This window comes from Rhinolophus sinicus, chromosome 16, assembly GCF_057876585.1.
Source record: "Rhinolophus sinicus isolate RSI-liver-muscle chromosome 16, RSI-T2T, whole genome shotgun sequence".
Classification (NCBI taxonomy): Eukaryota; Metazoa; Chordata; class Mammalia; order Chiroptera; family Rhinolophidae; genus Rhinolophus; species Rhinolophus sinicus.
Genome location: NC_142516.1, coordinates 51,373,030 through 51,385,834, shown reverse-complemented (window position 1 = coordinate 51,385,834; position 12,805 = coordinate 51,373,030). Strand labels below are relative to the sequence as shown.

General features: G+C 41.9%; 1 protein-coding gene across 4 annotated transcripts in view; it reads left to right on the top strand.

The window, feature by feature from the left end:
• Positions 1-9,051, top strand: part of GLIS3 (GLIS family zinc finger 3) — a 471,393-nt gene extending 462,342 nt beyond the window's left edge. For all 4 annotated transcript variants that reach the window (XM_074330482.2, XM_074330483.2, XM_019729930.3 and 1 more), the window contains 2 exons: positions 3,609-3,791; positions 4,598-9,051. In XM_074330482.2, coding sequence (XP_074186583.2) covers positions 3,609-3,791; positions 4,598-4,734 — 320 coding nt within the window. In that variant the 3' untranslated portion in view covers positions 4,735-9,051. The remainder of the gene's footprint in view (positions 1-3,608; positions 3,792-4,597) is intronic.
• Positions 9,052-12,805: the final 3,754 nt, after the last annotated feature.

Genomic DNA, 12,805 nt, shown 5'->3' with positions numbered 1-12,805 from the left:
CCCAGAAAATTGAGTTTAATATTTCCTTCACTGGGTGTATATCACTGCATCACAAACCTTTTCTACTTTTACACATCACAACACTCAGATGTAGATTGAAGCCATATGACATTTCTGCTCTCTATTAGAAGCATGAGAGAAGATAGAGAAGAGAGAATGAATTGTTTTTCACAAAAGGCCAGTGAAAGTCTCTATCACTGTACCTGACACACCTGAATGATTAATGTTCCTATTTGGGGAGATGTGGGAGTTTAGTGAAAAATGTCTTCTCTTCTTGGAAGGGTAATACTACACTGAGGAATGCTATCAGGGAATTTATTGGTGACAAATTTGAATAGAGCAAGCATAGGGGTAAATAGGAAATATTGCCTATGTTGCTCAGTGAGGAGACATTACATTCTAATAAACCAACCATGATGGTTCACGGTAATGTTTTTTTCCTGATGAGTATGCCATGATCACATGTGCTTGGCCACCAGGTACCCACAGGTACCCAAAGTTATGATCAATTCGAGGAACCTCTCAAACCACGAGGCTGCACATTATAGGTCCTTCAAACCACCCAAACTTATTGCTGTTTTGAGCCTGCACTGGGTGAGTGAAGAAATCAGGACATGTGTCAATTAGTGCAGGATCTAGGAACCGACATGGGCAAGAGGTCTATGGCTCAGGTCCCCAAGAACTTTCCAGAGGATTCCACCTGGGAACTGTAAGAGAGCCACGTGCCCACTGCTTTGTTCATTCTTACATTAGGTTATCACTGAAGGACCTACTGCCTTTTTGAAAACTTTATTTCTCTTAATAAACATCATTTTATTTTTGAGAGCTACATTATTGTGAAGTAATTGTACTTTTTTATTTTCCTTATTTAACAAACACATGTATGTAATATAAATTGCATTATTAAAATGCGTATTACATAATTATTATTTATATAATTAATTATATCATTAGGTTAGATTATATACCATATAAATATTAATTCACTTAATTTTCATAATTAAAGAGCGACAGGTAGTACTTTTAACCCCATTTTACAAATTAGAAAACAAAAACACAGCAAGAGGCTTAGTAGTTCACCAAGACTACACAATTACTAAGTAGTTGAGCTAGGATTTGAACCCAGGAAGTCTGGCTCCAGAGTACTTGTTCTTCACCACTGTTAAAATTCAGAAAAATACAAAGCCAAAAAAGAAAAAAAAAGAAAAGAAACCCAAAGACAGCTATAGATATGTTGCCTCACAACCTTCCTACACAGAGACTAAATGAGCCTAGTCTCCATATTCAGTTTCGTATCGGGGTTTTTTTCAACCGTACCCTATAATAGTCTTTCCACACTGTTAAAAATTCCTAATGAATATTGTTTTAATGGGTACTTAATAGTCTCATGTAAGTGTACCACTGTTTGCTTAACCATTCTCATAGTTACCATTTTGACTCTTCAGTTTTCTCTTATGACAGCTAGCTCTGTGATGACTGTTCAGAATTTCTTCTGTTCTTTGGAATGTGTTTTTATTATACGTGCTCATAAGTAAAATTCCCATGTCCAAGAGTATGAACACTTTTAGGATTCTAGATAAAGCTTGTCCAATTGTTTTCCAAAGGGCGTATACTCTTTTGCCACGTCTGCAACACTGTGCAGAAGTAACTTCTTCACCAGTCTCACTTCAGCATTGAGAATGATTTTTGGAAATCTTTACTAATGTGATAGGTAGGATATGGTATTTTGTCAATATCTTGACTTTTATTTTTTTTGATGGCTAGAGGATTGGCAGTTTGTCCATATTGGTTGCTCAATTATATGGGTCTTTGAGACGTCTGCTTGGATCCTTTGCCCATTTGTCTATTGAGAGTATGTAGAAGCCTTTGAGTATAAGAAAGAGAAGAGCCAATTTTCCATTCTTTCTTCTCCTGCCTTGACACGGAATTTCTTTAGGTATTTTCCCAGTCTGTACTACTAACATGTATTTGATGTTCCCCCCAAACCTTACATGGATTTTTTTTCTTGATTCTATATATACAACTGCCTGCTTATAAAGGATGTTACTATTTTGTTTTCTACAATGAGTGTGTCCTGTGCATAAATCTGCATTGATCCCTCTGGCTTGGATCGTAAGCTCCCAGAGGGCCAGCCTGTGTCTTTATGAGCAGTTCAGCACCTATTCTTGGGTGATGTTCCTAATAACCATAGAACAGGCCTCCCAGCCAAGGAGAATATAAGCAGTTATACTTCAGGGTACCAATCAGCACTGAGAAGAGTTGTTAGCATAGTAGGCTGGATATGTCAGTGCACCCTGCTTGTATTTAGAGAGTTAAAAAAAAACATTCCAGATACCACCTCTCCTCTCTGTTGATAGCTCAAGTTTCTTTAACCAGACATATGCCTCTTAAGAAGAGGCCGTTTTCGTGGAGGAAGGCACACAGCACGAGGGCCCAAAGTTCCTAGATCAGTTCAATGTTCTCCATCGTTGAATGTTTGTGGAAGGAACCCTGGGGCACTTCCTCTACTAATTCCTTCATTTTTTCTCACCAGAAACAAAGTCGTGATATCAATAATAACTGACATTTATAAAGCACTTAAAAATGTTATATGTAGATGTTCTTCTCCCATGACTCACGTAAAATTCACAATAGCCCAGTAACATAGACAGTGACAGTCACGTTTTACAGTTGAGGAAACAGATGCATTGAAATGGAGAGAGTTTGTGGCAGAGCCACAACTCTCCCTTCAATAAAGTACCAAATAAAGATGTCATTATTATATTTTATAAAGCATATTGTACTCCAAGAAAGTAATCTGTTGGCTTAAATTTATTATGAGGCAAGAAGGAAAAAGACAAAGGAAGGTGTGGAGGATTATAGAAAAGGACCACATAGGATCCCAAGGAAAACTCAATTAAATGAGAAAAAGATAATTGAAAGAAATAAATGAAACATGATTAGGAAAATGTTGATGATTATTTTCAAATTATTAAGAAACTTTTCCTCCTGTTTCTTAATTATACTATTTGTTCACTTCCAGTTTTACCATGCATCGCAAAGATCAACAATCATAGTTGAAAAAATTGTAGTGATCCAACCATGGGATACTTATGTACCTGTTCAAAATAATGAGGAAGATGTTATGTAAACATCTATGAATCTGCCTGTTAGAAAGACAGATGAATGTTGCCTTTAAAAAAAAAAAAAAAAGCATTCTTCAGTTTTTTACCAAATGTGAAAAACAGAATAGAATATAGGATAAAGGAAATGAAGGAAGATGCATTCAAAATCTAGTGGGAGAACCTGGGTAGGAGTGTCCTCTGAAGGTCAGGCCTTCAGTGTCTAAAACTCTTTGGAGAGTCTACGAAAGTAAGAACACCTTCAACTTCAGGTACCAGACTAGGAATAAAAATGTCCTAAGTCAACAAACTTTGAGAGCCCCTGGAGGTGGAAGAGCTTCTGGCCAAATGGTGCATTCCAAATGGTTGATAAGAGGTTTTACAGGATAGCTTAAGAGTTATGGGCATTTTGTCATATGAAGCTAGGCTGAGTGAGGGTCTAGCTGGGTTGGAGTGATCTTTGGAAGTTGTGCTTCACAATAGCTCAATGCTGTGCTTACATTTCAGGATTTTATGGGCAGCTGCAGACATTCTGCCCCCCACATTACCCTGATTCCCAGAGATCCATGCCGCCCAGCAGTTCCTGCAGTGTGGTTCCTTCCTTCGAGGACTACCTGGTCCCCACATCCATGGGCCAGGCTGGCTTTGATGTTTTCCACAGAGCCTTCTCAACTCACTCGGGCATTACAGGTGTGTTGGTGTTTGTGACTTAGAAGCTTGGGCAGACTGACAGGAGAGACCAGGTGGGTTTCCCGTGACCCACTGGACTAGACTTGACCCAGCACGTGACCACATCAAATCCTGTTGAATCTACCTCTGAAATCTCTCTCCTCTTCACCTTCCTCTCCAACCCCACTTACCTGACCCTAGTCCAGGGGCCATCACGTCGCTCCCAGACTGTGGAAACAAACAGCCTCCCAACAAGTCTCTCTAAGTCAACTCCTTATCTTTACCGTTCTGCCTTCCATGCTCCCATAACCAATGTCTTCCAAAAATGAGGGATAAAATAAGTGACTTTTCTGCTCAAATACCTGTTTCCAGTTGCCTAGAGAATACAATGTGCTCTTCTCAGCATGATATCCAAAGCTCCCTGAGTTGGGCCTGCTCAGACTCTCCCTGCATCTCCCTACATGCTCTGCACCTGAGCTTTGTCATCACACTTGGCCCCATATGCCCCTCCCTCTCTGTCCCTGGGATGCTCCTTTTTGTAGCCTCTCCATCTGTAAGAATCCCATCCTTCTTTACAACTCAACTTTAATATCACCTCCTTTTTGAGACCACTCTCACCCTTCCCTAGAACACTTCACTTTTACAAATGCTCAGTCCGTATTTTGTGCCAAGACTTATTTTGGCCATCTGCCCGCAGCTCAGCTTCCTCTTCACTAAGTGCTTGAGGATAGAGAGCTGCTAAGGGCCTACGCCAGCACAGTTGCCTCCCTGCACCCACCGTGGGTGTGGCAAGGCAGGAGTTAACCTGTGTGTTCTTTCTCTTCTAGTGTATGATTTGCCTTCAGGTTCTTCAAGCCTCTTCGGAGAGTCTCTTCGCAGTGGACCTGAAGACACCACCTTCTTGCAAATCAGTGCTGTGGACCGCTGTCCTAGCCAGCTCAGCTCTGTCTATACTGAAGGCTAAAGGCTCCCCTGGTTTCCACTACCACTGGCATCCAGGACCTTTTTGTCGCTTGTCAGGTTTTGTGTTCATGCTCTCAAAAGACTGCATGAGAAGGATGTCAACCAAATCAGCGGAACCTACAAAGTCCCAGACGTGTCTTTGGAGGGCAGGAATGGACAGTCAGAGCTGGGCCTGGCAGGAGTGTTTGCAGTTGCTCCTTTTCCTCTCTGGATTTGCTGGTCACCAGGACTGTCATTGCAAAGGGAATTTAGACTCACTGTACCGGATACCTGTTACTTCCTGGCTGTCAACCCTCAAAGGACACCGATGAAGTGATGTGCATGTGAAAATGTAGTTTGGGGATCACCCTGGCTGAAGACTCCCAAGTAGGGAAGGACAACGCAAATTGCCAGAAGCCCAGGGAACTGCCTTGCTCCGTGCTCATCCTACTGCTGGCCGATGCCAGGCCAAGCACAACAAGAGAAATCCAGGTCCACGGCACAGCGTGGGCTCCGCTCTTGGAGACGTCCCAGGTTTCCGGCACTGGCCTGGCGTTCCAGTGGCTGGCTGTCTCTCTCTCCTCTTAGATATCCCCGTGCTAACCAGTTGCTTTTCAGTGTTTCTCCAAAAGCAAAGTAAGAAGGTTCTGTTGAGCACAGTCCCATGAAAGGCACTACAACTTGTTTTATATTCCAGAAACTTATCATACTTCTTTCATTTTAAAGACTCGTTATTTACAGCTACTTTAAAAGGAAAAAAATATTTAGAAGTCTGTTCTTTGGATGGAAATAATTATTGTAATCACCCCAGCTACATACATTTTGCCACAGCTGTAGCTCTGCCTGGCCCCACCTGGCAGCACCTGTGAGCACTCCTGGAATGTTAGTTTTGCATATAGCAAAGGCTACCTGAGGGTAAGGGGGTGGGTACGCCCCCTTCCCAGTGCTGTAGCAGGAACCCTAGAAGGTTAACTGTTCAGCGACTCCACCTCAAAGACCTTATTCAAAGCAAAGGTCACTTGACTAGTTCACTCATTGCTTCCACTCTGACACTCTGCCCAGAGACGTGCTAGATGATAGCACAGGGACACACTGAGTTGTGTTCCTGGGTTCTCTTGGAAAACCGAACTAGAGATGCCCTATGTCCAGTTATTTTGCACAGCCTCTGCTCACCTTCCTCAGGATATCCATTCATCTGTCTATCTGTCTCTTCCTTTCTCTCTCTCTCTCTCTCTCTCTCTCTCTCTCTCTCTCTCTCTCTCTCTCCTTTCTTGGTTTCTTTTTTGGCATTGTATTCACCCTCTTCTTGACTATAGTTCACAGATGCCCACCACCCACCATATTCTGTCCATCAGCTCTTACGAAGGTCCGACCTAAGGCAGGTAGAGGAAACAGTTCTAAAAAGATGGGCAGAAGAAGGCAACGTTTTTTCCTGAACGTTTTTCTGGTTTGAGGGCCTGGGATTTTTACAGACCACTTGACCACTTGCTATCAAGCCTGAAGAGGAAGCCATTTTCTGTGGCACCTAGACAAAGCTATTAAAAGGACCCTGAGTCGGCCCAGGCTATGTAAAAATTAACCAAACCCCAAAGACACCCAGTAAATTCTGACATTCCAGTACTGTTACATTTCACGCTTTCTTTTCTCTCTTTAAAAATGTTTTCTGAGCAAAAATGAAACAATGGTATTTGTCAAACAAATAATTATAATCTTCAACAAGACAATTAAACAGCTTGGTGTCAGATTTGGGATCCGGTGACAGTTTGTATCCTGACAGATGGGTCCTTCAGTCTGGCTACACAGTCAGTCGTATGCTGCCTGATTCTGGACTCCATTCAAACGTGTGGTACAGTAAGGTGAATAAAGAACCAAGTATGAGGTCCATTTGTACAGTGCACTCAGTCAGTCTAGTTTCTCTGTCTATTGAGCTCTGATCTGAGAAAAGCCATCTCCCAGACGCCCAAGTCTGCAAAAGAGACGAGTTATTCACTACAGAAATCTGCTCTGCTTTACGAAAGGGAGCACATCAGGCTTCCTTTCCAAGTGAGCTCTCAGACTGCAAGTAAACCACCATCCTTCTTGCAGACTGAGACTCGTGTCACTTGGCCTAAGCAAGACTCTACGCGTGCTAACACTGGCATTACTCCGGGGGTCTTTGTCACACTCGGGAGAGAAAGGAAAGCTCTGGTATCTTTAGAGAGACACTCTATCCATTGCTAAATACTGACGTCTTTATGGGGAACTCAGAATACATTTTATTTGTGTGATGAGGAGGAAAAAGATGAAAATGCAAGATGGTTATTGCAGCTGATATTGTCAGTGCTGCCTTATGGCTTTATATAATTTAAAGGAGGAAGGAGGACAAAGCCAGAAGCTGAACCTCAGAAACCATGGATGTCATCTCCCTCTGGCTGGAGGAAATGCTCCTGTGTCAGTCTCTGGCCTGATTATGGCCTTAACTATGGCCTTGCCCCTCTCCTACCTCAGTGGGGCTGGAGGGAGCCGGAGCTTGGGGAGCAGCAGCACTTGCAGAGCCTCCTTCCTCAACAGGAATTTGGGTCAGCCCCCGAGGAGGGCATTCCTGCTAGCAGAGGGAGCGCACAGGAAGCAGGGCCCAGCGCTGCCTACAATGGAGAGCTGAGAGCCAGTTCACATGCCCTTCAGTGTTTCCTGATGGCTGCAGGTGAGGGCTTAAGGCCTCAGCAGGATGCTCAAGTTCCTTCTAGACTATTCATGCTGTCCTTAGATTCCAGGATCTCACCTGGCCATAAGAGTTGTTTCTTGCTTGCTTTCTCATGGCACAAGATTTATATATGCTTTTATTATTATATTTGTAGCAGTAAAAATGGAATGTGCAAAAATTCCTTCCCTTCTGTTTCCTGGCCGTTTCAGTCTTGATATGTAACCATTTTCATAAACATCCAAACAGAGATTATCATTCCCCTATTTAAAAAAAAAAAAAAAAAAAAAAGCTGATGCTTGTGAAAGTAACACACACCCCAAAGACAATTATCCTATTACATTAAAAAGAAAAAAAAAAACAGTATGCCTAGAGACATTTCATTTGCTGCATTGTCTTAATTCCCTAAAGGGACTGCATCAAAATGTCAGTTGTAATTTAGCTTCTGACCAGCTGTTAAATATCATTTAAATATTTCCAGTCCTGTAAGGTCCCTTTTACTCATGTCACCCCCAAATTACATAGGTGATTGACTCTAAAATGGACAAAAGGTCTTCAGTGGATCACAGCGTAATTTCCACTGCTAAAACCGAGTATTGGTGTTTTGTTGCTTCTACATTACCAGCCGTCAAGCACGTTAGTATGCAGCCACAGAGGTAAATGTTCCATCTCCCCTATCCAAGAACCTTGACTTTCAGTTGCCTTGAAGTATTGAGAATAGTGATTGTAAATGTCCAATTTAATTATTTGGTATTTTATGTGACTGCTTTGACCATGTCATTTGATAGCAGCATTTTTTAATGGCACTTTTTGTTGGTGGTATGGAATTTCTGCGGTTACTTTTTTTTTCTTTTTTTTTGCAATGGATAAAGCAAAAAAAAAAAACACTCATTGGAGAAATGGCGAGTGTAAAAAAGAAGAGATTTATTTTGTAAAGACAGCAGAGCATCCTGTGTAATGTTGCTGACATAAAGCACTTTGGGGGGGGGGAGTGGAAATCTGTTTTCCATAAATCACACAGACCCTTGTACATAGTTATATACACTCACGTAGAGAAATGAACTGCATAGATCATACTGGATATGGGGCCGATTTTACTCTAGGGGCACATCTGGTGCTTATTGTCATAAATCTTTTAAAGAATTAGGTACACTTTTTTTCTATTAATATGTATAGTTTTGTGATTTGTCACAGTTATGTTTCATATAATCATAAGTTATTTTGTCTTGTTTCATGAAGTCCTTTTTTTTATGTCAAAAGTAAAATGAAGGGATTGTGCACTCGGTACAGAATAAAACTGGAAATAGAGGATATGCCCACCTGCCTGAAATCCTCCTTCAGCATGTCATTTGAAAACGCAATGGCAACAACTGTTTGTTTGTTTGTTTTATTTTGTTTTGTTTTACCATCAGCCTCCTTCATATTGGGATGGCAATTATAATTAAAAGCAGATGGGGTGGGGGAGGGAGTGTCCAAGGCCAGCTTTAAAATGCCGCATTGCTTTAGGCCAGAGCTGCAGCCTGGATTTAATTATAGATATGAGGACGAAATGGCAATAAAAATGAATGTGTCCCTGAATCCTTTACATGTTGGGAGTGTCCATAAATAAAACATGAAGTTTTATTTCATCAGATTTAATTAAAGCTTTTATACATGTTTTATTGGTTATTCTATTAATCCGCTTCACAAACTGGATAAATGTGTGCCAGGGTTTGGGGTTTATTTGTGCCTTTTCAGTGTAGTGCTACATCATGCCTCAGAAATGCCTCTAGTGCGTGGTCTCCCTGTGATGGGGTCTCAGCGTGCTGGCCATTGCAGGAATGGGCATGTTCTGCCCTGTTTTTCTAAAACCCTGGAGAGAAAGACACAAACATCAGCTTCCAGTGAGCTGATACCTGACATTTGAAGTCCTCTGATTTCCTGAAAAAGAAAGGGGCAGTTACCATTTCCCTGATCCCTGCCCTGTCCGCTTTGTAGGCTTTAGAAAGCCACCTGACCCTCTGGCTGTGATGACTTTACTTCCTCAGCTCCCATCTGTGGGGTACAGGGGAGAGGAGAAGGTGGTCAGGATACTGCCACACCTGGCTGGCCTGTTAGCCAAGCACAAAAACCTAAAAGATGATCACGTTATCTCAAGGATCATTCTTAGAATATTGACTGTTCTTGCTACATTTTTTAAAAAATTCTTTAAAAAAAAAATTTGTTTTTAATTGGGGAATATTGGGGAACATTGTGTGTTTTTTTCCAGAGCCCATCAGCTCCAAGTCATTGTCCTTCAGTCTAGTTGTGGAGGGGCAGCTCAGCTCCAAGTCCAGTCACCGTTTTCAATCTTTAGTTGTAGGGGGCGCAGCCCACCATCCCTTGGAGGCAAACTTGTTGAGAGCTCACGCTCTAACCAGCTGAGCCATCCGGTCGCCCCTCTGAAAGCTCAGTGGCAGCTCATTGTCTTCAGTCTAGTTGTGGAGGGTACAGCTCACTGGCCCATGTGGGAATTGAACTGGCAACCCTGTTGTTCAGAGCTCATGCTCTAACCAACTGAGCCATCCGGCTACCCAATTTTTAAGACCTGAGAATTACATTAAGTAAAGCTACAAAGCAAAAGGGACGATGGCTCCTCTGTACCTTGTCTGTCTCTTCAGGATGCTGGGGGGTGAGTAGCAGAGCTGTGTGGTTCAGGGTTCAGAGATGGAAATGGTGGTGACTCGCCAAGACACAAAGCTTCTCTGCTCCCTAAAAGGCGGCAGCTGGAGTTTATCTGGTCCAACCTCTTTGGAGGACAGTTTGGCATTAATTGTAGAGTTGAACATAGACATACCCTATAATCCAGTAATTCCACTTCTCTCCAGAGACTCTTGCATACGTTAGTTATGGTTCAGATACAAGATGTTCATAGCAACGCCATTCACAATAACCAAAAACTGGAAATGACCCAACTGTCCATCAACAGTAAAATGAATAAATGAACTGTGTTAAAACAATACAGTGGAATACCATTGTAGCAAAGGCAGGGACAGAACTACAGCCACAAGCAAAACTCAGAGCCAAGTCTTATAAACGATGTGGAAGGAAAGAAGCAAGACACAAAAGCAAATATACAATGCTATTCTATTAATAAACAGTTCAAAAACAAGCAAAATTCAATTACAGTAGTCCCCCCTTATCTGAGGTTGTACTTTCCATAATTTCAATTACTGGCGGTCAACCCTGGTCAGAAAATAAGTGGAAAATTTCAGAAATAAACAATGAGCTTCCTTCCTCAGCTGCCATCTATGAGGGTGCGGGGGAGGGGAGGTTTACATTTTAAATTGATGCTCTGAGTGGCGTGATAAAATCTTGCGATATCTTGATCCGTCCTGCTGTGAGGCAAATCATTGTGTTGCCAGCATCTCCACGCTATATAAACTCCCTCCGGTTGGTCAAGTCATAGCCGCCATCTTGGTTATCCGTTGACTATTGCAGTATCACAGTGCTTATGTTCAAGTGACCCTTATTTTACTTAAAAACAACTCCAAAGCTCAAGAGTAGTGATGCTAACAATTTGGATGTGCCAGAGAGAAGCTGCAAAGTGCTAGGCTAGCTACGTATCCTCAGAAGGTCCATAGTAATCTAACACTCCGTCGCAATGCCTACGTCATTCATCTCACTTCATTTCTTCACATAGGTATTGTATCATCTCACATCATCACAAGAAGAAGGGTGAGTACAGAACAATAAGATATTTTGAGAGAGACCACATTCATATAACTTACGGTATATTGTTATAATTGTTCCATTTTGTTAGTAGTTGTTAATCTCTTACTGTGCCTAATTTACAAATTAAACTTTATGATAAGTATGTATGTATAGAGAAAACACATAGTATATATAGGGTTTGGTACTATCTGTGGTTTCAAGCATCCTCTGGGGGTCTTGCAACATACTCCCTGTGGGTAAGGGGGGAATACTGTATAGCGTTTAGCAGGGGTAGAAGTAAAAAGAAGAACGAGGAAGATGTTATCACAAAGGTCTGATGAAGTCTGTTCAGGAAGAAAGGGCACATGGGGTCTCTGAGGTCCTGATCAACAGTATTTTATTTCTTGACTCACATGTTAGGCTATACAGGTGATTGCTTTATAATTATTTAACAGCATATATGTTTTATAGTTTTCAGTTCAAATAACCAGTAAAGGCCAAGTCTCACATCACCTACTCCAGGGGTCTGCAAACTTTTTCTGCAGAGAGCCAGATAGGACATATTTTAAGCTTTGAAGGCCCTATGGTCTCTGTCAACTACTTTACTCTGTCATTGTAGCTCAAAAACAGCCATATGCAACAAGCAAACACATGGGTATGGCTGGGTTCCAATAAAACTTTATTTATGGACACAAATTTGAATTTCTTATAATTTTCAGACATCATGAAATACTTTATTTTGATTTTTTTTTCTATTTAGAAATATAAAAACCATTCTTAATTCGCAGGTAGTGCAGAAACAAACAGCAGAGGCAGTAGGAAGGATTTATCCCATTTGCCATAGTGTGCTGACCCTAGTCAACAGAAAGAACACTCCCTGGCCTTTCCCATAAATATCCACCCAAATAAAACCACAGTTAGGAGCCCCTAACTGATTCTGCTGCTACTTTGGGCCCTGTTCCTGGAGGAAATTCATGAGTTCTATTGATCCAGCTTTTCTTTGTTTAGATTCTGGGTTCTCCCCGGGATACAGATGAATGCTTAAAGCCTAGAGTGCCATTCCACTGTATCTCTGGATTTGAGGTTTTTAATAAAAGAAACTGGGCACAGAGAAATCTGTAAGAATTGGAAAATGAGCACCCATTCTTTCCAAGCTAACCAAATATTTGCTGGATCTTGGCAGCCATAGAACAACCTTTTCCTCTGCAATGCTAAAAAGTTATAAGTAATGGGAGACTTCATTTTTCTCAGGCCCTAGCTCTTGTGAGAAGCTGGAGCTGCCTCTCAAAACCTGTGGTGTTCTCGGGGAGAGGAGAGTCAGGGTTTTGTGTTCAAAGACTCCACTGAGAAATGGTTGGAGCAGAGTTGGGACTGTGAAAATGCTAAGGTCTGTACCCCCTCCACTCAGCAGGACGGCTGCTCAACACCCCAGCACCTTTTCTGGCCCTGGTTTCCCATAATGCCTGGCTCCCTAATCCCCAAACTGGGGAGTTTGTCAGCCCGGACAATGCCAACTCTCAGCTATTCAGAGAATGAGACTGAATTCACATGGGCCCACGTGTATGCTTCTCTTTGTATCTCTAGCTTGTGATAAAATTGATAGTTTAAAAATGAGTATTCATGAGTTCTGGGTCATTTGCTAAATTGTAGCATGGACTAAATCCTCTTCTGCAGGTCACCCTAGTGGTTTCATGTGCTTATGTTTGTGTATTGTGTATGGTTCTGATATTAAAGCTGCTGG